Source organism: Polistes fuscatus, unplaced genomic scaffold (assembly GCF_010416935.1).
Source record: "Polistes fuscatus isolate 324 unplaced genomic scaffold, CU_Pfus_HIC Scaffold4, whole genome shotgun sequence".
NCBI classification, from domain to species: Eukaryota; Metazoa; Arthropoda; class Insecta; order Hymenoptera; family Vespidae; genus Polistes; species Polistes fuscatus.
The window spans coordinates 6,858,113-6,883,864 of NW_025113118.1; the positions used below are offsets into that span (position 1 = coordinate 6,858,113).

General features: G+C 32.8%; 3 protein-coding genes across 9 annotated transcripts; 1 reads left to right on the top strand and 2 right to left on the bottom strand.

Annotated features, from left to right (window-relative positions):
* Window positions 1–3: 3 nt before the first annotated feature.
* Window positions 4–5,209, bottom strand: LOC122520773 (xenotropic and polytropic retrovirus receptor 1). Of its 3 annotated transcripts, none has more exons than XM_043641026.1 (10): window positions 5,066–5,209; window positions 3,256–3,352; window positions 3,016–3,169; window positions 2,693–2,937; window positions 2,197–2,458; window positions 1,751–2,118; window positions 1,326–1,668; window positions 1,069–1,238; window positions 853–986; window positions 4–785 (listed from the first exon to the last, which is right to left on the bottom strand). In XM_043641026.1, exons 2-10 carry the CDS (start codon window positions 3,322–3,324, stop codon window positions 524–526), a joined length of 2,007 nt encoding a protein of 668 aa, XP_043496961.1. In that variant the 5' UTR covers window positions 3,325–3,352; window positions 5,066–5,209; the 3' UTR covers window positions 4–523. The 3 variants fall into 3 exon arrangements, with proteins under 3 accessions (XP_043496961.1, XP_043496962.1, XP_043496963.1); XM_043641027.1 differs by lacking the exon at window positions 5,066–5,209 and adding an exon at window positions 3,707–3,967; XM_043641028.1 differs by lacking the exon at window positions 5,066–5,209 and adding an exon at window positions 3,429–3,533.
* Window positions 5,210–5,299: 90 nt separating this feature from the next.
* LOC122520775 (putative serine protease K12H4.7) lies at window positions 5,300–8,551 on the top strand. Of its 2 annotated transcripts, none has more exons than XM_043641029.1 (9): window positions 5,300–5,408; window positions 6,017–6,224; window positions 6,386–6,567; window positions 6,660–6,895; window positions 7,171–7,306; window positions 7,375–7,691; window positions 7,751–7,883; window positions 7,966–8,135; window positions 8,196–8,551. In XM_043641029.1, exons 2-9 carry the CDS (start codon window positions 6,021–6,023, stop codon window positions 8,303–8,305), a joined length of 1,488 nt encoding a protein of 495 aa, XP_043496964.1. In that variant the 5' UTR covers window positions 5,300–5,408; window positions 6,017–6,020; the 3' UTR covers window positions 8,306–8,551. The 2 variants fall into 2 exon arrangements, with proteins under 2 accessions (XP_043496964.1, XP_043496965.1); XM_043641030.1 differs by lacking the exon at window positions 5,300–5,408 and adding an exon at window positions 5,431–5,524.
* A 388-nt stretch (window positions 8,552–8,939) lies between these two features.
* Window positions 8,940–23,970, bottom strand: LOC122520772. Of its 4 annotated transcripts, XM_043641023.1 has the most exons (12): window positions 23,495–23,970; window positions 19,611–19,847; window positions 16,421–16,633; window positions 14,545–14,777; window positions 14,242–14,453; window positions 13,944–14,161; window positions 13,663–13,866; window positions 13,464–13,580; window positions 13,102–13,383; window positions 12,438–12,972; window positions 9,523–9,930; window positions 8,940–9,405 (listed from the first exon to the last, which is right to left on the bottom strand). In XM_043641023.1, the coding sequence occupies exons 1-11, from the start codon at window positions 23,547–23,549 to the stop codon at window positions 9,534–9,536; spliced, it is 2,703 nt and encodes a 900-aa protein (XP_043496958.1). In that variant the 5' UTR covers window positions 23,550–23,970; the 3' UTR covers window positions 8,940–9,405; window positions 9,523–9,533. The 4 variants fall into 4 exon arrangements, with proteins under 4 accessions (XP_043496958.1, XP_043496959.1, XP_043496960.1 ...); XM_043641024.1 differs by having other exon boundaries at window positions 8,940–9,930; window positions 13,944–14,158; XM_043641025.1 differs by having other exon boundaries at window positions 8,940–9,930; window positions 12,438–12,969.
* Between the last annotated feature and the right edge of the window lie 1,782 nt (window positions 23,971–25,752).

Consider the following 25,752-nt stretch of genomic DNA (forward strand, 5'->3'; position numbering starts at 1 on the left):
TAATTTGGAATGAGCCTCACTTTTTTAGCACTAATACAATAACGCATTTATATTTTTATGCTGCTTATACGCATCTATGTACATAAATATAGAAAATCGTATTCTCTAAATGAAAACTACAACAAAAAAATGAATATAAATGCATCGTGTTCTTAAAAGCCTCATAAATTTTTATAGCAAAAGACTCTCCATTCAAAAATAGTATATCATATCCTAATAAATATTTACATTATGAACGAGAGTACTTTCAAGAGATAATACAAAAGCCAGATAACACGCATCACTTTTGTTATCGCTAACTATAAGTTATTTATACAGAGTGTCCTATAACAATTACAGGACACTTATTGTACCACAGATATAAAGTTTTTATACTAAATTCGATTAATGCCACCTCATTATCCAAAGTTAAAAAAGACTTTGCTAAATTTTAACTACTCTTAGATGCATACACAATATTCTATCCAACTATATATACATGTATATTTTGATTGTTTGTTTATACGTCTCGTTAATTTCATTTTCAACTAGCATTCGATATATCAATATCAATAGTTTCCTCTTTGAGCAACGCTCTTTTATCTTCCTTCGTATTTCCTTGCTTTTTACCACCACCTTTACGTTTACCTCTATTCAATACACCATTTTCATCGTCCATCATACGAAGAATTTGCGTTTGATCGGAGCTTTCGATCGGTGCTATGGAAATGTCCCGTACCGCACGAAATTTACCGCAATTATTTAAGTGCTCGTTCTCCAAACGAAAGAAATTCCAAATAAAACGCCTAAAAAGTTATACATGCATGATGGATTATTAATAAATTAAAATATACAAATAATATAAAATCATACCTAAAGACTTCAAGAGGTGCAACAATAGATGTCATCATGTCGTTGGAAACATACTTGCACTGTATTAAAATGAAACTTGCAACCCATATAAATCTTAATATAAAATCTTCTATTATCGCAAAATAATAACATCCCTGAGATGAATTTTTAAAATTTATTATTACAACAGTAGCAATTAATAAAAATAATAATAAATTATATTATTGCAATGCTTACCGCTGCAGAATAGACAACTTCTTCTCTTAAAAATCTGTTTTCACCGGCGTTACTATCTAAAAGTCCCCAATCCATTTTTAAATCCCAAGTATAAGAATATACGGAATTAACTATGCAACTTGTCACCCACGACCATAACCATGGATTCTCCCATTGATTGGCATATTCGTCTAATATAAAAACAATAAATTTATTGAACGATATTTGATTAATTCCATGTAAATAAATATTTATACAAATCAACCGTTTTAACTCACCCCGATGATAATTATACAAAGTATTAGCTATAACAACTAGAAAGGTAGTCGAATATTTGCCAGCATTTGCTAAATGCGGAAATGCTTCTTTAGAATCACGATATCTTCTTAAGCATTGAGCAAAACGAAACCAAGCTGGTAAACAATTAACAATGGGTCTTATGATCAAAGATTCTGATGTACATTGCTTTGTGTTCCCTACTTCGAACCAATTACCATTCGTAATATAAAAACATGTTAAAAATTGAAAATCCAATAAAGCAGTAGTCAAACTGTTTAATTGATCGGCCAGCCAAAAATCTGCGAAATTAACATACGCGAATGGAGACACCAAAACGCGACCCTGCAATAAAATAGATCGATTAGAATAATCAGCTTTAGAATAATCTGATATTTAATTGACACTATTTGTAACAATTACTTACGATGATTTTCAGTAACCAAAAGCGTGCTTCATGATGGAAGATTCTTAATGGATTGAGAAAAAATAACAGCATAAGACAGACAAGAGCTAAAGGATTTACGTAGGGTGGAATACTAAGGCTAGCACTATAAAGGAAACTTAATAGACTTAATGCCCATACTACTCCAAGGACTGCAGACAACTCCATAAGATGTTGTTCGGATAGATGATTTCGTGGATCTAATTCAAATATTAATACATGATTTACTCCAGAAGATCTCCAGCCGTAAACGTTAACGCCAATTAGAAATAAAAATTGAATGATAAGCATTGGTCCTCTGTACAAACGAAAGGCTATTTTTAAATTTTCTCCACTTTCATGAAATATTCCTGTAAAGAGTAAAAATAATGTATCCAATTTTGGTTCACATTATTAGAATAGATAGAGAAGTTAAATGTATGTGATACCTGAGAGAACAACAGTAATAGACAAAATTATAAAACTTCCAGAAAATAATCCCACTTTGAAAGTAGTCCACGGGCTCTGATGTTCTCCAAGAGGTGGTACACGAAGTCTTTTCATGGCACGTTGTCTATCTCCACCTTCGAGATCATTCGTTACAGTTGCCTCTGTTTCTTGTATAAGCTTGTCTATATCTTTTGAAGTATAGAAATGAGCTATTTCTACGCATTCTACTCTCCATTTTGATCCGCTCTCCACAGACAATAACTGCAAACAACAATAATGTTATAAAGTATATAAACATTTTATTTAATGATATTTTTCTTGGGTGATACAAATAGTATTTGGATTATTACTTGGATGTATAGTTGGAAACATGAAGGAACATAAGGTGATGATTGTTGCTTGGCTTTTTCTTATCTTAATAAATATTTTTGATATGTTTAGGAAGCTTTTATAGCGAATATTAGAAATATATTACGATATTACTCCATTAAATACCTTGTCGTGCTTTTTAAGAATTTTACGAAAGCCAGTATAATTAAGATTTTGATAGTTTTGCAAAAGTATGAGAGAAAGATAGAACTCTGAAAATGCAAGTTTCAATTCTCGTAATTTTCTCGTCGGTAGATGCAGTCTGGTATTAGATTTTCCTTTATTTTTTCCAGTGCCATGCTGTAATTCTAAGGCTGTTTTTAATTCGTTTACTAATGCAGCATATTTACGTGTAGCTTCCGCTAACTTTTCTATAAAGAATAATCATTTACATCAATAATAAAATTTTTATTATTTTATAAATTTTTGTATAGAAAAAATCTACTTACCGGAATAGAAAGTATTGATTTTTTTTAATTCACGATCACAAAATGTGAAAAATACTTCATCGAAGGAAGCAAAGTGCCTTTGTATCACTTCTGGTTCTACACTTTCTGAAGAAGGTGCTTCCTCTACTGCAGTGTAAAGCATCGCTTTCATTTCCTATAATAATAAAATTCATATAACATCCAATGTAAACTATAAATAGCAAATAAAATAATTTAACAAGCTTTTGTTGAATTATTTACCTCATAACTGATATACTGCTTGCGCCACTCAGGAGTAATATGAGCGGATAGATGTTCAGCGAACTTCATTTTTGGTTATATATTATAATATGAATATCTAAAATTAAATAAATTTCTTTTATATAATTTAAATAACAACCATCATTAAATAAAGAAAAATTTGCATATATTACAATTTTATTGTAATAAAAAGTTGCACTTTTATAAAATAAATACTTCTAGAAATTAACTACTTTAACATTACTTTAAACCATTGATTTTGAAATTCCACAAATAAAAATAAAAAAACAGTTAAAAACGCTAAAAACAATAAAATTTTAAACAATAAACCAATAATAATTAATGTAAAAATTTATAAACTTTCATTGATAATTTGAATTTTAATAATACAATAATACTAGCGCGTTTATATATATACTTAAACATGAAAATACTAAATATTGATGTATACTTTAACGAAATTCCACTGTATCACTCTGCTCGTGTTCGCCTAACTGCAGATTAAACTGGAAGTAGGGTTATAAATGATATTTATAACGATCCAATTGGCTTTGTCGGCAACACTGATTAAACATTTTATCTTTTCTGTTCACTCTGTTACAATATTTGTCACTCTTAAGATAAAGTGATATTAGATTGGACATTGGAATAAAAACTGAATTAATAAAGAATTAAAGAAAGAATTAACTTGAAAAATTTGTAATACATTATTCGAAGATGAATGTTTATTATAATTCTTTTCTTAAATTTTCAATTCTTATTAAAAATGTAAGTAAGACATGAAAATAATTTTATGCGTTATTTACTCTATATTTTGTTAAAAAATAATAAAAAATCGATCATAGTTGTAACTATAAAAAGTAATTTTAAAAAATGATAAGAATATATAAAAAAAATAATATATAAATTTTGACTATTATATTCACCTTTTTAATTAATTATAAGTCGAATTGGCATTAGCTATCTAAATACTTACAATTAGTAGATTTAATTTTTCGCGGTTTTACGATTCTCGCAGTTGATTGGCTCATTACTTTTGATTTTATTATTAATGTAAATCATTAATTTTCGTCTCACATGTTACATCTGTATTTATTGTAGATAACGTACACTTGTTTGCATTCGTTTAACGTTTAATCTTTTTATTAAAGTATGAAAAGCATATTTTGAAATAATGTATTTTTTTTTATTTTAAAATAGATCAATAGACTTAAGTGAAGACTCCATAGACTTAACAATCTTTAGTATGCAAATAAAATATTAAATACTTCACATTTGGTAATATTTGTATTTTTAAGAATCTAACCTAATTTTTTGAAACACCTAATGTAAGTATTCTAAATTATATATACATATATAAATAAATAATGTGTTACCAACAATATTATAAAATATCTCCCAATGAATATTTGACATGAGCCAATGATGAGTCACAGGAACTATGAAACTATGAAGTTAAAGTTTTAAATGATTAAAAATCAGAAATTTATATATTATTTCTATTGCAGTTAAATTAGGTCCAATTAAAATGATATTAATACCATAAAATTGTCTTCAGTTATGTTTACCATATTTATTGATCATACTTCATTCATCATTACTGTAATAAAAATATTTGTATAGGACGTTATCTAAGTTCTGTTGCTCATCACATATGCAAATTGTATTTATTATTCCTACTTTAGTTGAACAATCAAATTATGACTGGCCTTTATTTTGCAAACTGAGGCAATTAGTTCTTTAGGAAAACTTGTTTTTACAGACTAAAGTTTATTTCTTATTTTCTGAAACTTTTTCAAATATATTCTACCTTTAATCTTAGACCCTGAACAACGAGTATCTCCTCCTTCCGTTTTTTATCATGTATATTAAATATCTTCTTTTGAAATTTGTAAGTTGTATTTTGTTATAATTGTCCTTAAACTGTTGGAATGTTCGACACCATCTTGATACGCTATCTATTGTTCACGAATGAAATTACATTATTATTTCTGTAACGGTCGGTAATCTCTGTTTTACCGACGCAGCAAAGAAGAGAGCGCGACCATTGCCGAATAGAAAAGAAACCACAAAATTTCTTAAGTGACAGTTAGAAAGCACAATTGTAAAAGTTCTCGCTAAGCTAATACATTTGTTAATAAAATTAAATCTATGTGAGTGTGCTTGTATAAACGAAATTAAATTAAATAAGTAAATATTCTTACTTAATTATCGATCGCAGTGGGGAAATAATTCTTATCACTCTTCCGTTATATACTACGATAACGTTGTACTTATCTTAATTTTTTAATTTCAAACATTTAATAAACAACACTATATATTTCATATATCTATGTACCATATTAGTTATCACATACAAACAATAAGATATAAATAGAAAGTTTCTATTGTTATTGATCTGTGTTATTTTTTTTTAACACTCGTATCACTGTCTTATCTATTGTTCTTAACTTTAAACTCTGAAATATTTGTTTTTTTTTTTTTTTGGAAAACCACTTATTGTTAGTACAAACTTATTTTAAATATAAAAATAAAATTATAAGTATTTTTTTATTTTGTTATAAATCTGAAATTATTGTTCAATAAGAGAAAATTATATTTTTCTTTTTATTATATTTCCATTTGTTTTCTTTTTTAGAAAGTAATATTTTACTTTTATGATTATTATCATTAAACAAATAATTGATACAATTGTATATGCATACATGTTATTACATTTTCGTATTTGCTTTTCTATGACAATTATTTTTTTCTTTTCTAGTAAAATGCGATTATTATCATCGTTACTGTTAATAGCAGTCTTGTTAAATATTACTGAAGCACTACGGAATTTTATAAGAGGCAGAAGTAAAGATGGATTTTTAGGTACACTGCTTTTAAGCAAAGAATATAAAAGGCTTCCTAACGAACAATGGTTTACCCAAATGCTTGACCACTTTAATCCAACCGATGCACGTATTTGGGAGCAGGTATAAATATAGGTTTTTAATAATTCAGAAACATACAATAACGTTGCTTAGATTTTCTCGATATAAACTCAAACAAAGACTATCCTGTTGCTTTTTAAATAAGATTTTTTTTTTTAATGAGCTATTGAACTCAAACAGTTAATTCAATATTCCTTTTCCAGAGATATTTTCAAAATTCTGAATATTATAAGCCTGGTGGTCCTATGTTCCTTTTAATTGGTGGCGAAGGAGCAGCAACTGCCAAGTGGATGGTCGAAGGACAATGGATCGAATATGCTAAACAATTTGGAGCTATGTGCTTTCAACTTGAACATCGCTTTTATGGAAAAAGTCATCCAACTGCGTTAGTTAACATTCTATAGTCTATAGTCTTAATATCATAGAATTTATATATATATATATAATATATCATTTTATAAATAATATACTTTTCAGAGATATGAGTGTTAAGAACTTAGTTTATTTAAGTTCAGAACAAGCGCTTGCAGATATAGCATATTTTATACAAAATATAAATGATATTTATAAAGTAACCAAGGATACAAAATGGATTGTTTTTGGAGGTTCTTATCCTGGATCATTAGCTGCATGGATGCGAGTTAAATACCCTCATCTTGTACATGGGGCTGTTTCAAGCAGTGGTCCTCTTCTTGCACAAATTGATTTTCAACGTTAGTATGTTATCAATAATCCAATAGATATAACGTATATAATTTTCTAGGTCGTTTAGTATTTTATATATTTTACACGTCGGGTTGGTCAATAAAGTATGTATATAATATTAAAATATTTATTGTTAGTAAAAAATATGAATGCTATTTAAATATAAAATTCTAATACTATTTATTGACCAACTAAATTTTGATGGATCCATTAATAGATTTATATTACAAATATTACAATCAAATATATTATTATATCTAGATTAAGAAAATATATTTTACAGAGTACTACGTTATCGTCGAAAATTCTCTTAAAGAATATTCTAAATCATGCGTGGATGTGATTGCAGCTGCTAATCAACAATTTCATATAATGTTACGTCATCCGATAGGCCAACAAGGTCTTGTTAAAAAATTTAAGTAAGTATGAATTTAATTGCAAATAGTATTCCAAAATATTTATTTTCAATTTGTTTCTTTTTTTGCAGACTGTGTGATCCGATAGATCCTGGATATACAAAACGCGTAGATATTTCGAATTTATACGAAACTATAGCAAGTAATTTTGCGGGTATTGTTCAATACAATAAAGATAATCGTAACAATTCAAAAATGGCTAATTTGACCGTCGAAGATACATGCAAAATTCTTATAAACGAAACGATAGGTGCACCCATCGATAGACTAGCTCATATAAATAATTTGATACTAAATGGGAGCAAAGAAAAATGTTTGGATTATAGATATGAAAATATGCTTCACGAGTTAAAGAATGTAACGTGGAATTCTGAAGCAGGGGAAGGAGGTAATTAACAAAATTTATTCTCTCTACTATCGTGTAAAACTATAATTAAATATTTTTAGGTCGGCAATGGATTTATCAAACCTGTACGGAATTTGGATTTTTCCAAACGTCTACCGCACGTCCAATTTTATTTAGCGATACGTTTCCGGTCGAATTTTTCATCCAACAGTGCATCGATATTTTTGGCCCTAGGTTCGTATATTAATAACCCGTTAAAATATATAATATAATTATTATTATTTATTATACTGATTCTTGTCATACTCTTTTTCAGATATAATTTAGATTTACTTAATAATGCAGTAAAGCGAACTAATACTCTGTATGGAGCACTGCAGTTAGAAGTAAACAATGTAGTATTTGTACATGGATCTGTTGATCCATGGCATGCGCTAGGTATTACAACATCATTAGGTCCTGAGGCTACCGCTATTTTTATCAATGGTATGTGCAAACTTACTCGCCTTTCTAATTCGTAGATATTTAAACTAATATTAATTGAAGGTACTGCGCATTGCGCCAACATGTATCCACCCTCGGAAAACGACCCGCCTGAGTTAAAAGCAACCAGAGCACGAGTTGGAGAATTAATTGGTCAATGGTTAAAGAGCTAAGTTTACTTTAATTGTAATTTTTTAAAATGTGATTATAGGGAGTAAGTCTGAACAATATATTTTCAAACAAAGTCATATAATCTTTCATTTGTATCCGCTTGTTACGATATATAATATATTGTTTTTTTTATATTTACATATATCATTGAATAATAAAATGTTGATGTAAAATAGAATCTCAAAGATGATGCATAAATAGGTGTGTTTATTTAATGTAATCGATACAATACAGCAACTAACAGCTAATGGTATAAGATTATTTTCACGAAATATATATCGTATTTAGGTAAATTAAAAGTAATTTGCCCAAAATGGCACTATAATAATTTACTCATTACTTGGCAAAATAAATACATATGTATACAAAATAATTATATGAATATCTTATCTCAGTCAACATTAGTTATAACGATAGTTACCGTCTATTTTAAATTAACGCGAAGATAAATTTGTTATCTATTATGTATTCTGAACGTTTCGTCATTAGAAAAGTCACTTTGTGAGGTGTTTGTGTACTGTACAAACTGTATTCTATCTACCCAATTTACATATCAAAATAGCTTCCGTCATTAAACAAACGTTTCATTCCGAAATGGATAACATCGGCCTTCCCTTATTTATTTTTGTCTTTTTTGTAAGTAATCAATAATTTCAAGGCGAGGCCAAGGTACCCATGACAGATTTCAATTCTTATCGGAAAAACTCGACAAACCTATTCGAGATAATATTATTATACGAAGACTTATAATAAGAGAGAAAGAGAGAGAGAGAGAGAGAGAGAGTCTAGAAGAAAGTTAAAGGTACACTTTGCTATAGATAAATATATATATATATATGCCAAGATTTGATCGTAATAAATATATATATTACTTTCTTTTCTTTCTTTTTTGGCATTCTGCTAAAAAAAAATTCTGATCTTTCACGAAGATCAAGATGAACATAATTCTTATTTTTTTTTTATATAGTAATCGCATATAAAAATACTTCTACATATATGTATGTACAGCATGACGTATAACAGATCGATTAATTATAAATTATTCATAAGATAACAGAGCAATAATATCAAATCCTTCATAGCAGAGGTCTCTCACGTATATCTATCAAAATAATAAACAATTCTATATGCGTACGCACGTTTTTCTTGTTACGAGCGAGTGTGTCGATGAATTTCTTTGATTTAAAGATTGAAATTAAAATTGGAAATATATAATCACCCGTGAAATGTTCAATATCTGTGATGAGATTGCGACTGTCTCCATTCGGGTGTTGAATTATTGTGATGATGATGATGGTGGTGGTGATGACGTTTCTTATCGGAAACACTAGCATGCTTGCTGGATGGATAAGCTGCGACATCGCTGACAACTAATTCCGAACCATCACGTTCGGTATTGTTGCCGCGAAAATTTTCCCGATAACCTGGTTCATCCAGGGTCTCCTTGCGTTGTAACGCAGGATGGTTCATCTTATGTCCAGTGGTTTCATGTAGATTCTCCCATGCTTGCCTGTAATACCGATTTAATCCACCTCGACTTTCGGATGAACTGCTATCAAAACTAGCAACGGTATTACAATCTGGCGATGCTCGGTGGCGATAATGTTTACTGCTTCTACCACGGTTCCTGCGTAAACAGGGATGAGACATTTGTAAAATAAAGACATTGTTCCTATCAATCATTATCTTATCGAAATTATTCTATAAAGCGTTTAGTTAGAGGATTATTATTTTTCAAGTGATTCAAAATAAACAACCAACAATATGTAGACGATGCAATGAACAGAAGAATAAGCATGTTGCGATGAAAGATCGCTAGGCCGACTTTGCCATAAAATATAATCGAAGAACAATTATATATTTCCATAAGGAAACAATTATTATCAACAATCGTTGGCAATTAAATCGACCCCAAGCGAAAAGTTAAATTTAGGATTATTTTTTTCGATTTTGCATGAAGAAGATCAAAGCAAACATTTAATTTTATCCACAGGCATCGACGAGAAGCATTGCACAGTGATTATTATTATTATTATTATTATTATTAATCTTGGAAAAAAATAAAGGAAAAGTTAATATATATAATCAGGATAAGGGTGCATAAATGGTCACTCGCGGAGGAGGAACGCGTGCAAAAAAAAAAATCGCGTGTAACAATACGAAGCTTTCTTTCTTGTAAAAAGAACAAAAAGAAAAATGGACACCGCTAGGTTGCCGGTGAAACGAGCTACCACTATACGTAGTGCGCAGTAGAAACTTTGCTCGTTTACCTTGACTATCACTTGCGAGATTGGCGTACAGTGGTGTTGTGATGGTGGTACATGATGATGGTTGATGTGGTGGGGCGGTGGTTGCGGTTGGAGGGGTGGGGAAGTAGTAAACTTTGTCCTGCTGCTTTATTTTTATTCGTATAAGAGTTTCTTTCCTTTTTCCTGTATTTATTTTTCTCTCTTTTTCTTAGTCGTAATTGTTGTTGCTGTTGTCTTTGATTTTTTTTTTGTTTCCTTTCCTTTTTTCTTTTTTTTTTATCGTTTGTTTTTCGTGGTTTTGTACTCGTTTATAATTCAAATAGAGGGGTTCGAGAAGTAACCGGCACGGTGTGCTGCCGAGATGGTGAAGGAGTAAGGATGATCGCTACCACGGCGTGCCATGAGGTCGCGGCGCCCCAGGTGCTGGTCGGGGAAGGGCAGCGCCAGTAGCGTATACCAACGCGAGGGCATTCCTGCCTCGCCCCTTCCAAGGCCACTGCTACCGCCACCCCTTAACGCTCCAACCCCACCGAGCCCCCTGCGGCGCCTTCCTCTTACGCTCCCACTGCCGCTAATTACCGTTAAACCACGCAAACATTTCAACTCTTCAATGAATCTCAACTGTTTCTATCTACCTAAACGCGCGCTTCATTTTTTCTTTCAATTCTACACTTTTTATTCGAATTTACTCACGTCCACAAGTTACTAGTAAAAACCTCTTTCTAATCTCACAATCAAAGGCGTGTTAACTATGACAATTTACTAACAGTGGGAAAATTCTAAGCTGACGGGACACTCATTTTTGTTTTCAATTCTACACAGTTGTAAAAGACCATCAGAACACCTCCTATACACTGTGTAAGCAGTAAGATGTGTAACCTCTCCTTTCGTTTTCTTGGAAACGGTTGAGTATTGGGTCTTACCGTTTGCACAGTGTATGGTGGCGACTGTGTAGAATTTAAACAAAATTAGTATTCTGTTAACTTTGCTATTGTAAGTTCGAAAGTTGAAGTTAGTAAATGACTTGAATTATAACGTGAGTTTATATATATTTGAAGATCATTTTCTTAACTATTCTAACATCAAATTTATTGATGTAAGATCAGATCAGAAATCAATGTCTACCGCTAGTCGCTTCTACTATCCGTAGAAATAATTTACGATTTTGACTATCATTGTGTGATTTTCAGGAAAAGGAACCAGCGTCGGGAAGGAATTCGTTAATAGAGAAACAAGAATAGTACGCGACATTTTTACGCGAAATCGCGATTCTTTGTCAACAAGATTTGATTCGATCGTAATGGTTAATGAATTTTTTTTTTAAAGGAATAGCGTTTTCGCGTTTAATTTAAGATTAAAAAGAGGAGAAATAGATAGAAAAGTAAAGAAATCGAAATACAGGGTGTAACAAAAATACGCGGTCTTTTTAAAATGAGTTCCTTATTTGTGGAGAAGAGAAAAATTGATTATGTTATCGTGGAAATATATTTTATTTCTGATTTACTGAGTATATTCTTATTATATTTGCATATTCCGAGAAAATTTTCCTTGCATGAAATGTTCAAAATGTCCATCTTATTATCTGAATAGTAGATCTCAAAATTTTAAAATCTATTTCTATTCTAAAAATAACATCACACACACGAATATCTTATAATTCATAAATAAAGTATTTTTCTTTTCTAAATATGAGAAATCCATTGAAGTAATTTTGTTACACCTTGTATACTGTACAGGCGATACAGTAGGCAGAAGTAGGTAAAGAGCGGATAATTTATGTATAAAAGAGTGTTAATAATGTAATCGTAGCAGAATAAAACATAGACTGCTTGTTTGTGATATTTGTATGTTCGTCTAGTTCGACATTACAATAACTTATCCTTACCTGCGTATCAGTATGACAACTGTTGTGATGACTGCAGCAAGGAAGACGAAACCACCAAAGACTCCGAGTGCAATGACAGCACCAAGATTTAATTTTGCTTGATGAGCACTAGCCGGTTGATTAGATGTGTCTACTTGCAAAGGTCCCGAGGGTTCGGGTACACCTGTGCCAATGCCGGCTTGCACGTGATCAGCACCACTACCAGCGATCTCGTTGTCTTGTGGATGATCCTTGCCATGATCATTTAGAATCGATGATGGGGAAGAAACAGCACTTTGTATGTTAACGTTTGACTTTTTCGGTTCGGTTTCTTTAACAGTCGCCATGTGTTCACCGGTAATCGGAGATTTTGGTGGAACGATCGTTGATTTCATCGTTGATTTCATCGTTGTAGTCGTAGTTGCTTTCGTTGGAATATTTGTTACTGAGGTAGTCGTTCTAATCCTCGTTGTAACGAATGGTCGTGGTCTGCTACTCGTTGGTGGTCGTGATGTCACTCGAGGAGGCAACGTTACTGTAGTCGTATGAGGTTCTTCTATGCAAACATAAACGAATAACAAAATGATGGACAATGCGAATAGTTGTAGTTTGTTATAAAATATTAGACGAATAAAAAACTAAAAATAAAAGGAGTACCAATATAATTATAAATAATTGAAATTACCTATGCAAGATGGCGCAGCGTGATCATAAAGTCCGGTTTGTAAGCAGAGAATTTGCCGTGAACCGATCAATCTATAACCTTTTTCGCATGTATAAGTGACAATACTACCAACGAGAAGACTCCTGTTAACGTTCATTTTGCCTGCCATTTCAGTTTCGTCGATTTCATCGATTTGAACGAAACTGTGAGGAATCGTTGTGGGTGGATCGCAATGTATGGGTTCGCAACGCGGTGGTGGTCCGTTCCATCTTTCATCAATGTCACACGTTAGCCTTGCACGACCTATGAAATAGAAAAATAACGATAGATTGATTTTACGGTGAGATCGTATAATCGTAATAATTACTATCATCATCGAGTACCTGTCATTTCGTATCCCTCGTCGCAAGAATAGAGTACTTGGCTCAGATAAGTTACAGTGTTGTTAATCAACGTGTAACCACCGTGCTTTATATTCGCGGGATAACCGCACTCGATATCTAAAAAAGAAAAACACAGCGAAGTTAGTTTGTAACTGGTTAAAATCAACGAGAAGATAAACAGCGACTTTGTAATCCTTACTTTTACAAACCGGTGGAAATTCGTTGTAGAAACCTGTATCGAGACAGGTACGAGTCGAAGGTCCAATGAGTAGACTTCCAGAGTTGCAAGTATATTCTACAGAAGCACCAACTTCGTATTGACTAACAGCATTTCTATTTATTGGAGCTGCAACGGTCATAGTTGAGTTTGGTGGTTGTTCGGGTCTACCGCAAGATCGTGGTTCTACGAATTGAAAATATTTGTATTATAAATGTATCATTAAAACGGTAAAAGGTAAGAAAATGAAAGATAACGCTTACGATGTTGACAGATAAAATTGAGTCGTGCGTTGCAAGGTGTGTCGGACCAGAGCCAACCCCTGCTACCGTCGTATCGAGCACAATCTTCTTCTGTACCTTGTGGAAGACTCCAAAAGGATACGGAGACTTCCTCTCCGCTACCAGTCCATCTCCAAATTGTCCGATCACTTTGATCCCTCACAGCACCCATCCAGTATTGGCTGGTAGTGTCACTCCTTCTTAAAAAATAAATAACATCAATATAGTTGATTGGATAACAAAGAATTGATTATTAAATATTTAGCTGGATATACGGTACCTGTGTCGTCTCCACAATTCCCAGGAAATGAATCCTTGAAGTGCAGGATTACTTTCATCGACTAGAGTGCCACCCCGTGTACGACAGAAGTTTAAAGCATCTCTGAAGATCAACGGTTGCCGATTATAAAATATGTAACACTTTCCATTATAAGTGGCTGTTGATCCTGGCGGTTGGTCCCTAAATTGTGGACACCTTTCGATAGGCAATGCCTGTGCATAGGAATATCACAACACAAGATGACAAGTTTCATTCATTTTGAGGATGAGTAATATGAGTGATGCGTTGATTGTAACTGCATACCTGATCCGTATAAACGAAAGCTTCGCACAAGGATAGTTGCACCGGAATTGGCGCTTGGGTGGAAGCCTCTAAATGCACCGAAACAAATGCACCAGGCATTGGTGGATTGCAAGGAAGAAAAAGAGGTTGACCCTCTTCCAGTGGACCAGTGAAACGATTGCAAATTGGATTAGTTCCTAAATCCGGCCGATTGTTACCGACGCGAACGACGATTGTACCAGGAATACCAGTTCCTGTTAATTTAAAAAAAAAAAACAAATTTTTTTATTTTCTTTTCGCTCCGTTAAAATTCCTCTTTTCTCTCTCTTTCTCTTTTGTTTTTGTTTAAATTTACTAAACGTAATTAACTGAAAAGCGAATTGATGAAGAAATGAGAAAAAGGCAACATCTTTTCAACCTAAATAACGTCTCAGCCGCAACAATGAATTAAAAACGTAGATTGTTATTACAATATTACATACTTTTCTCTCTGAGACATTTCGTTTCTCTTCGACAGAAAAAAAATAAAAGGGGCAAAGGAAAATAAAAGAAATGATATACGCATCTAATACGTAGAACTTTCATAAATCGGTAAACACGTTGTGAATTTCACTGTTTGAAAGTACGAAAAGGAAACGCGATATCAGAACGAAGCCGTAAGACTGATGTCCGGCTTCTCGTCATTTTCTTCTTCCTTTTCTCTTAAACTTGAGAGAAACTCCTATCGATTTGTCGTCACGGATCGTCTCGTTCTCTTCGCTAAAATATCACTTTATGGACAATAAAAAAATGATCTTGTCCTGGTTTTCTCAATTGCGTTCACTTTTCTTTTCCTTTTTCGGCGATCATGCGTATTCAATCGTATTTGAATAAATTTCAATTAGCATTTGATATACGTTATCGACAATACACGTTTCGTTCCGCTTGGTAATTGTTTCCTATTTTTATAAATAAAATTACAAATAGAAAAAACTATTATGAACAATTTTATATATATATATATATTATTTGATCTAATTATCTATCTGAATAAATTTAAAAAACGAAACACATAAACATTATAGTTGCATACACCACATATATTATCTGCATTGTATAGGATTGTTAAGACCTATGATCGTCACGGCTGTTGCTCAATGTGAAAGTTCTCATCTTTTCTTTCCGCGAAGAATAATTATAAGGTAGGTTATTGTGAAGTGCGATTGATTTAATTGCAAATAAGTACTGCATGTAGACACAACTCGGAAGGTATAACGTGGAAATCATCCTAGGATACCTATCTCAACGAAGTTCCCTGGGCCGTGTCCAAGAGGTTGTTAGAAGGCTGCATACATCATGGATTTTGCCACACATGGCCAACTTTTTCTTCGAGATCATTTCATCCGATATCTTTCCAAGGGTTATTCACGTCAAATCAATTTTACACATCACAAACTGACGATGATTGTTCCTCGTAACAACTCGACTCTAAACTAACTAACTGATTGAATAATTTTAACGAATTTTTTAAGAGTAATGATCGATCAAACGTAAATATTAAATTGTTAGAAATAGAAAAAGAATAAGTGGAATTAATACAGCGTTGGTGAATTCATCGTACAATTTCACGGATGACTCGAGACGATGCTCGGAACGATAATTCTGTTCTCTTTCGGTTTACCTCGATTAGACGCTTTGATTATCATTGGTCAGTGGAAAGAAAGCGCGTTCTCGAAGATTGACAGAAAATCGACATCGTGAAAGAATCTATTTGAGGTCGAGGAAACTCATGCATCGAATAAGACTCCTACTTGTGCTAGTTTACTGATAATTAACCGATCAATAAAAGTTATCATTTTCAACATCCGTCGAATTTCATCTTAGATTTGATCAAGGTAAATTCAAATGAAATACTTACCACAGCAAGGTTTTCCAAAATCCAATCGGACCAATTGTACCATGTACGGTTCCAGAAGATTCACGTACCACCATGGTCTGTGTTCGGGTCTTGTTAAGGTGCAAGTTTGTGCTGTGTAAATTTGTGCGCTGCTTCCGTCAACAGCGCGTTGAGGGATTCCGCCATCCAAACTGCTGGATTGCATCGGTGCTTTTCCTCCGGCAACGTTCAATACTGAAACGCAAAGAGAAAATAAATCAACAATTTAATTAAGATTGATCGATAAGTCCTGTATTTCTACTCGAATAAAAAGGTCAAAATTAGCACGGATTTATTGGTTAATCGTACATTATTCGAGACACATATTCGTCTTCGATAGAACAACTCGATCATTTCTCTTGTCCTTCTATTAACTTCTTAATCAGAATTATTTTCAATCATTCGTTATAAATGAAATGCAATTTGACGTGACGTAGCATGATTGAAATTTTAATGCTAATCGTTCGATCTTGATCGTTGAATCGTAATGGATGAGAAAAAGGCCACTGAGACTCATTGGCATACTCCTTGTATATACAAGTATGTAATAAGTACACGATGAAAAAAGGTCGCGAGTATGGCCGCGATTTATGTACATACGTGAATGGGCAAATAGGTACTTTAATACTCAAGTATGTGTACAGTGTATGTGTTTTGTATCAATACATATAAATCTAGTTAAAGTACGCGGATAAAAGAACAGCCGGCCTCGAAGAAGAAAATCAAAATGAACAAGAAGAAAAAGAAAAAAGGGGTAATAATAATAAGAAGAAGAAGAAGAATAAGAAGTTTTGTTCAGTGAGTGCTGGCAAGTGCATTCGCGAAGAAGTCGTTGGCCTTGCGGTAGTTTTACTGTACCGTAATGTGAGAATTTTACCGGCGCTAACTCGCAATACTGACGCTACTTTTGCTTCTGCTGTTGAAATTGCTGGCTGCTGTTATCGTGTCGATATCGATAATAATAATGAGGCTAATTCATTTAATTTTATATATTAACAATAAGGAAAGAAATAAATCAGACATCTATATTACGATCTGATATTCTAAACTTAGACTAAAGGGAAATTGTTTCTTTTTTTTCTTTAATTTTATCATCAATTTAATCATATATGATTCAATATTCTAAACTTAGAACTGTAAAATATGTATGATCCAATATCCTAAATTTGAATGAGGAGATAAATAAAGCTGTTTTTTCTTTTTTACATTTTATTTTTCTAACATCTCAAAAATATTCAATTATGGTATCTAATTTAATAAATGGATTTATATCTCTTTCAATCCTGTTGATCGGATAATTCGAATAATCGATGCAAGATACGATTAATCATTTTGCATGATATTTCTCGGAAACGAGTTTAAACGACAACTTACGAACATTCCAATAGATTACTGTATTTACAACGCTAATAAGTTAATAATTGATGCGTTCTCGACCTAAACCTACATATTGGATTACTCATCGACATTCAGGTGTACGGTTGTACACGTATGCAACTACATAGCACGTTCCCACAAACTCGATACATTCGCGTATCTCATAATTTACAGTTATTTCTCGCGAGTAAACGTGAGTAAGAAAAATTTTGCGGAGAATATATTGTCGGTTCCATAATAACTCTAATAACGGAAGTCTTCCGACATTAGGTTTTAGGATTATCTGTATTCTATTATACTTAGGATTAACAAAACGGGATATTGTGTGGTCGTAGTAGAAAGAAAAATAAATCAACGAGAATATATCGGAAACGTATAAATATAAATTACGCGCATCCTTTCGAAAGTAGTTTAAATTTTCAAATGCAAATACTAGCAAATGATGCGTAATCTCTTGTCGCGTTACTTTCACAATTTTCCGTATATGGTTAAGCTCTATTACAGAAATTAACGATAACAAGAAAGTAGTAGAAAGAATCAACGAGAAAGTGTTAAACTCGGGCATGAAATTTTCGAGCTTCGTCGAAGCGTAAATGAAAAAGAAACAATTTTTTTCTTTTTTTTTTTTAAACGATTTTCAATCGAGTATCTATGATTTTTCCTGATTGGATAAAGTGTAAGCGTTGTATCGTAAAATCGATGAAAATAATATGATAAGTGAAAGTATTCTTCCGTTTTCAAGCCAAAATGTTATGTCAAAGATAGGAATCGTAGACGAGATCGTAAAGATGAATTCGAACGATCTAGGAAGTTGTGCCTTCGAGCGATGCGCTTAGAAAGAATAAAACCGTGGTAGACGTGTAAACGGAGGTCGAAAAGAAAGTTCCACGTTTCGCGATGTTCTCACAAGAGCCGAGAGAAAAGGAGGAAGTAGTGCGTCGAGCTTTCTTGCTGAGGGAGTTGATTTCGAATACTCGACCACCTGGTTTCTGAATTTTTTATTGTTTTGTTTTGTATATTTCATCGATACTCAATAAAATCTTATCTCGACACATTGATATCAACGTCAGTTAACGGTAATAGGAGTTTATTTGTTCAATTAGGCCATTGGATGGATTGTCAGTGACTTAAATGTCTCAAATAATTCAATAATTCAAATGAAATGAATATTATGTGAAATATTTTAAACATCAATGCCGTAGAACAATATTATATCTATTTAATTGGACAACACAATAAACTAAAAAAAATTGCATTATTCAACAAATTTGAATTTGAATTAAACATTACGTATCGTAATACAAAAATGATGTATACCGTATTGTATTATTCTATTGTGAAATGATAATGAACGTGTTAAATACACCCTATAATTATTTATACCTACAAATATATATATATGCATTTAAGAAAAATAGAACGAGGAAGGGGGAGGAAGAAAAAATCGAGTCTGCCCAAGGACAACGGATAGCGGCTGGTTCACATTAGGAATGCGTATGGGGAAGGAAGGTTGGGAAGGCCGCGCACGAGCAACAGGTTCAGAGTTAACGGTGCAATGCCCCCACCGTCTTCGGTATTTCTTGGGTATCTATCGACGAGCGCCTCGGTCAAGGACATTCGGAATTGGGTCGATCAACTAACCGAAACTTCCTGTCTTCTGATAGATAGATAATTATATATGTTATATATTCGCATATGACAAATTTGAACCTTATTTACGATCGATGGAATATTATCTAATTAAATAGAAATGTTTATATAAAAAAATATAAATATGAAGAAAAAAAAAACTTACCGCAAAATGGAACACCTTCCGGTGTCCAAGTCCCTTCTGCCTGACATTGTCTTCTAGCTGGGCCGAGTAATTCAAAACCTCGTTCGCATGAATACGTAGCTACAGTTCCTTCCGGTAATTCTGTTTCTTTGAGAAGAGCATCCTCCTCGTCTATAACATCGTCGATGCTACTACCAGTGAAACGTACACTGCTGTGAGCTGGTGCACCTGGATAACCGCATCCAGTGCTAATGCTACCTGCAATTCAATACGCATATCTAAGTATTATGATACATTTATTACGTTTCAAACGCTTCATATTTAAGATAAACTTTATACATAGATACAGGAATTAGAATCGGAAATCGATAAGATATATTAGTAGTGTCTCAAGTGTCGTAATATTTTGCTATCGGTAATTATAAGTAGTGTATGTAATGTTTTAACATGTAAACTTATTTTTAATGTTGTTCAATTCAACTTGAAAATATTAATCATATGTAAAAGGAAAAAGCAGTATCAAGCACACCAACCACAAAAAAAAACTATTTTTATTTATCTATCAATAAAAGGAATAAACATTGTATTCTGAACATCATACTCTACCACAACAATCTTCTTGTCATAAAAATACTCGAAACAATTTAAAACAACTTGGTAAAATTTTTAAAGACATTTTTTACGAAACTAATTCCCTCGGAGATGATCACCACGTGATTGCATAAAACAACGGTAATTGTTGTACCTGTGAAGTACATAGTTACGTAGACACGCTACCTGTATAGATTTACAAAAGAGAATTGCTTGAAAGGCGTAAAACGCGTTTAAATGGCTATGCAATGTACGGGACGTTGCTTCATCAAGCATCGAAGTCTCCGTTTTTAAGTTGATGACTTCGATGCCCGGTGAGCCTCGTCACCGTGGTTTTAACGCAAACAACCTATTTATATGCTTACAAACTACCTAAATACTTATGCACGTGCATTATAAAGCGTTTTGCTGTTGTGAAGATGCAATAAACATTTGAATGTTTTCTCTTTTCTTTCCCGGAGTTGTAGCTTCCATTATGTAATACGGTTTGAAATCGTCATTTACGTAGGAATCTTGTCCGCAATATCGTAGGCTGTGCAATCATATTTCATTCTTGCTTAGTAAACGAGTGATCATTCTCTTTCGTGATTTGTTAACAAATTTATACATATATATATGTTTTTCTTTTTATAATAAAGGGTGTAACACGAAAAAAGAAAAGAAGATACGAAACTTCCGGTAATAGCTCCTACGCAACGATTCACCGGGTTAACTCAAGGATTTCGTTTCGAAGATTCAACACGGACGGAAATCGCTTTGAGTTCTTGCAGCGGAAATGATAATGCAAGCGATTCGCATCCTGTGGAAAATCGCGCAATAGTCTTGAAATTTAAACTTTTGAAGAATTGATCACAGTGACGTGTTTTATTATCGCGTGACAACAAAGTGTCAACATCGATTTAATCTTACGCGATTTATTTGCGAAATTGTACTTTTGTCTAAATGCATTTTTTACTCCAATGTTTATTTCCAAATTACGAGTATATATTTAGTATAATGAATAAGGTTATAATTTCAAATTGAATATTCAGGTAGATTGAAAATAACGCGTGAAATTTAGGTGGGATTGATCATAAACGTGATATGTGAGAAAGGTGTAAAGGATCGATTGCTCGACAAGGTCATAGGATGAAACCGCGAACGAGATGAACGTCGAGATTACCACGACTCGTGTCGGGCGGACAGGTGACATTCCTGTGGTACGATACAATAAAACGGTTTCATCTTTAAATCATCGTAAGCACGTACGATCGATAACTCAGAGTTGATCTCATGTTGATTTTGTGGTGCTCAAAACATAACGGTTTAAATCTATACGATTAACATATTTTTAATCAGCATACTTTTTCTATTGACTATGTTGCTAAATTATACAACAAAAAGATACGAAAAGAATGTGAATCGTAATGTTTTGTCGAAGTATCAAACTCCTACAAATTTTGTGTACATTTACGCGTACGTTTGGCCACGCAAAATGGCAAGGCTGCATAAACCACGGTCAGGTACTCGCAGTTACAACCAGCATAAACGTGATCAGAGTAAATAAACTTATGTAGGCCAGTAGAGTGGACATAACGAGCTACGATCGCGTGGAAAGGGTAAAAGTTATTCTGGTGTAAATATCAGGTCACCGCTATTTTTTACCGTTACATTCAGCAAGGATTATCATACAATACGATATCTTAATATGTTATAGTTTTTGCGATTACGCGATGATATGATCATCTTTACTACTTAGCTCGCTAATGTCCTGAGGGAGAGTAAAGTAACGTAACTAAACGAAACGAAACGATTGTAAGTATGAGAAAGAGAGCGTTTAACAAGCACCTGAAACATGTATTCAATTGTTTGGAATAATAATCGCGTTAAAAATAATAGTCAGAACTAATCATACACAATCATGAACGTAAGCATGTTGTGTTGTTGTTGCTCGTTAAGTATTTGTCGCACGATACGTGCCACTTTATCTAAACGCAGTAAACTATTTCTGTAAGATAGAAATAATATTTAATATTGTAATTTTATGTTTACGATAGTTCATGTTACTACGATTTAATAGGAAAAAAAAATATATATATATATATATATACACATAAAGAATTTACTTGCAATGACATTATGAGAAAATTATTTGAACACATTTGACTTCGTATTTTCTAGAAGATTCACTTCGTGCTCATGCGTTTACGAAGTTCTAGCGAGCATAATGCGCGTCAGCTATTTTTATACCGATGACACAGTAATGCAGATTTCGTAGTACTATTACTATTGTGATTTTTAATCAACGATTTTAAAATTCCACTTTTACGAATTAAATCAGTACCAGATTTGATCTTATTAATTGATATTGGCAATCTTATTGTTTTCAGAATTAATAATCCTCTTTTCATTCAAATAATCATTATTGTACGAATTGTTAATTGAATAATCATTATTGGTAATTACAACAATTTAGAAAATAAAGAATAAATGAAATTTTATTACTGAACATTGTGAGAAAACAACTCCAATGTTCTATGTCTTTTTATTTCTTTTCTTTTGCGGAGAATTTTTATAGCTGTTCGTTAACGTTTAATTACAATAAATAAGCAAAAAAATGAACGACGATCGTACGACTTTCTTTCGACGAAAGTGAGTAGATCGATTCGTAGGTTTTTTTTACATTTTTTAGATTTTAGATGATACATTTTTCAGCTAGTTGATGAAAGTTAGAAAGAAGTTGGAAGAAAATCTATGAAATAACATAAAATAAATAATCTCATTAATTGTAAGAAAATTTTTGGAAAGAATGAAGAAAGGAGTACGATCAAAGTATCTGTCCTCTTTTATATATCAACGTAGCGGTTGGCTGGAGATTTCAACGAGTGAGAAGAAAGACGCAAGAAGAGAAATTGTTTTCTCATCGTTGTATATTAATTTATTAGAATCTGTAGAATTCGAAAAAAGAAAAAAAAAGAAATAGAACAAAGCGTGGAAATAAAATGATGCGAATGTTTGATAAATGAGGCTCTGAGGAAATAAAGAAAGAACAATAAATTACGAGTAAATTGAAATCAAATAAAATGAAACAATCAAATTCATTTGAAATAAATATGATTAATCGACCATAAATTGGATATAAACGAAGCATACTCTTGTAAATACAATAAGAACAAGTTTTATCGATGATAATATAATAAGAGGATATAAAAAAAAGAAAGTAATATTATAGAATCTTTTATGAAAGTAAAAATATTTGCTTCTTTCAGGAAAAGGTAAAAAAGTCAAGTCAAACGGTCAAAGAAGAAAAAAAAGATATTATTAAGGAAACGCACCTTTAACAATAGACCCCAGTACGAGGAGAAGACACGTAAATCCTTTCCCTTCCATTTCTTTTTGATGTCCAGCCTCCAAGCCCGAGCACCCCGATAAATTCCAATGGTCGTTTCTCGAAATAAGAAAGTTCTTCGGAATATAATGAAAACGCACTATTTTCTTACTAAAGATATTTCACCGAATGCACCATCGAGGAGCAGCCGTACTCGTCATCTCGCACGCTTGTGAAGATATTTTCTTCTAGATATCACTCCGTAAGAATATTTCTTTTTTTCCAAACGGAAGGCCAAAATATTATGAAATAAAAATAAAATCAAAAATATGATATAAACCTTTGCCGTAATCGTCGGAACCGAGAGAATAATATTTTTTCTGAAATAATTTGATATTTCTCGTTTTATTTTCCTACAGAGAAACTTTCGTTTGTGTCTTCTACGAGACACAAAGTAGGTCTTCTACGAGCGACGGACTACGATTTCTTCCGAAGACTGAGCTGCTCGTTCAGTCTGCACTGTAGCAGGAAGTCGTCCAGGTGTTCTACTCCCTCCCCACCTCTCCGGCCACCACTACCACCTGCTATACGTCTGATGCTCTTTCTGCTTTTCTTTACCACTACCTCCAAGCAAATAACGAATAGTGTGCCAGTTGCCACCAAAAACGTGAGGTTGCCTTATACGATCGACTCACTCACTCACTGACTATTCCTTCTATCCTACTTGCTATCCACACAACTCAAGGGCCAATCTTTGGGCTATTATTTTAGGAGAACCATTATCAAGAAAATGGGCGGATATTTACAGACAATGATGTGTCATTTACTTTAGTTTTTGAAAGTCTTTTCAATTTCTTTCGCTTGACCTCCATTTTACTCAACAAACTGTGAACAACCAATTAATATAATATTTAAAATTATCTACAAAAGATAGAAGAAAGAAAAAGATACAAATCGTTCAATTACGAAATTACACCTTACAACAATTGATCGCAAAATCACATATTATTTGCATATATAGCGAACGGGTTTACGTCTGTCACCTGATTACTTATTAATCTTTGGTTATTTATCGATCATTTGTATTTCAATCGCGTACGATTCTCTACTAGAATATTTTTATAACGGTCTTATGATATATAGATACGAAAGTATACATACATAAATATTTATATAGGTATACTTACCTACATAGATTTGATGTGTTGTTAAAGGAATAATAAGACACTATTAATTGTTACATCTACGCAAGCGGAAGATGGAAAGAAAGAATAAGGGCCTTGCATTCTCTCGATTTGGTATAAGCCCGGAAATTTGTTGAGAGACGAAAGTTAGCTGTGTGCGGTAACGTGTGTCTAAAGAGTTGGAAGTCGAGTCACTTGTTAGCAACGTCGACTTCCTGACCCACATACCAGGGGCGCCGTACAAACGTAACACACTTTAGACGTTATTCCAGCCGTAAGGCAACCACGAACCAACCGCAACCCACCGGAATAGGAGGAATGCGCCGTGTTTTGTTCACGTTTACGTACTTCCGAATAATAATTTCCTTCAATTCTCTCTTCGACTGAACACTATTCTCTTTAGAAAGATCGGAGGATCAACTAAATTCATTTTTCGAGGTCATCGACCTATGCCCCCACGACGTTTTTAATCTAGTACTCTAGCCGCCGAATCGAGTTTCTCCGTTAGGCTTCGATATCCTCTTCGAACAGGCCATATCGGTGACAGTGTCGACATTCTTTCACCGCATACCAATCGATACTTTTTGAGTTATTACACCCACTCGTAATCGATATTGCGATGACGGTAAAAAGTATTTATACAAAGAAAAACAATACACGATATAAATATTATATTTGCTAATTATTACGATAGTTTGGATTAACAATGAATTTATATAATTTATCTTATTTTAAAATTATTTATATATATATATATTATTAAATAAATTATAAAATAAATTCTTAAGGTTTTTTTCACTTACAATACATTGCCATAATTAATGGCACATATATTTATCATACTTTCTTTAACAGTTATACGTATACACCCATCGAAATATAATAAAACTCTATAATCATTGTAGATAAGAACATGTTTAACGTTTTATTGACAATCGATGACTATCGTATCAGTTGTTTTGTCAAGCAAATTCTAATATCTTCGATAACCTGCGACCCAAATCGAACATCCTCCGTGTCATCGATTCTCGATGAAAGTTACTTGCTGGTAACCTCGTTAAGAAATCGTCGTCTTCAGTAC

Bases quoted from the DNA above. Each gene is read 5' to 3' on its own strand.
- LOC122520775 (XM_043641029.1), top strand. From the start codon at position 6,021: ATGCGATTATTATCATCGTTACTGTTAATAGCAGTCTTGTTAAATATT. The intron at 7,307-7,374 runs GTAAGTATGAAT...CTTTTTTTGCAG, and splicing joins GGTCTTGTTAAAAAATTTAA to ACTGTGTGATCCGATAGATC. The intron at 8,136-8,195 runs GTATGTGCAAAC...TATTAATTGAAG, and splicing joins TACCGCTATTTTTATCAATG to GTACTGCGCATTGCGCCAAC.
- LOC122520773 (XM_043641026.1), bottom strand. From the start codon at position 3,324: ATGAAGTTCGCTGAACATCTATCCGCTCATATTACTCCTGAGTGGCGC. The intron at 2,459-2,692 runs GTATTTAATGGA...TGTTGTTTGCAG, and splicing joins TTCTTAAAAAGCACGACAAG to TTATTGTCTGTGGAGAGCGG. The intron at 987-1,068 runs GTAAGCATTGCA...AATTCATCTCAG, and splicing joins AAGTTGTCTATTCTGCAGCG to GGATGTTATTATTTTGCGAT.
- LOC122520772 (XM_043641023.1), bottom strand. From the start codon at position 23,549: ATGGAAGGGAAAGGATTTACGTGTCTTCTCCTCGTACTGGGGTCTATT. The intron at 13,581-13,662 runs GTAAGGATTACA...TTTCTTTTTTAG, and splicing joins ATTTCCACCGGTTTGTAAAA to ATATCGAGTGCGGTTATCCC. The intron at 13,384-13,463 runs GTACTCGATGAT...TCTATTTCATAG, and splicing joins CGAGGGATACGAAATGACAG to GTCGTGCAAGGCTAACGTGT.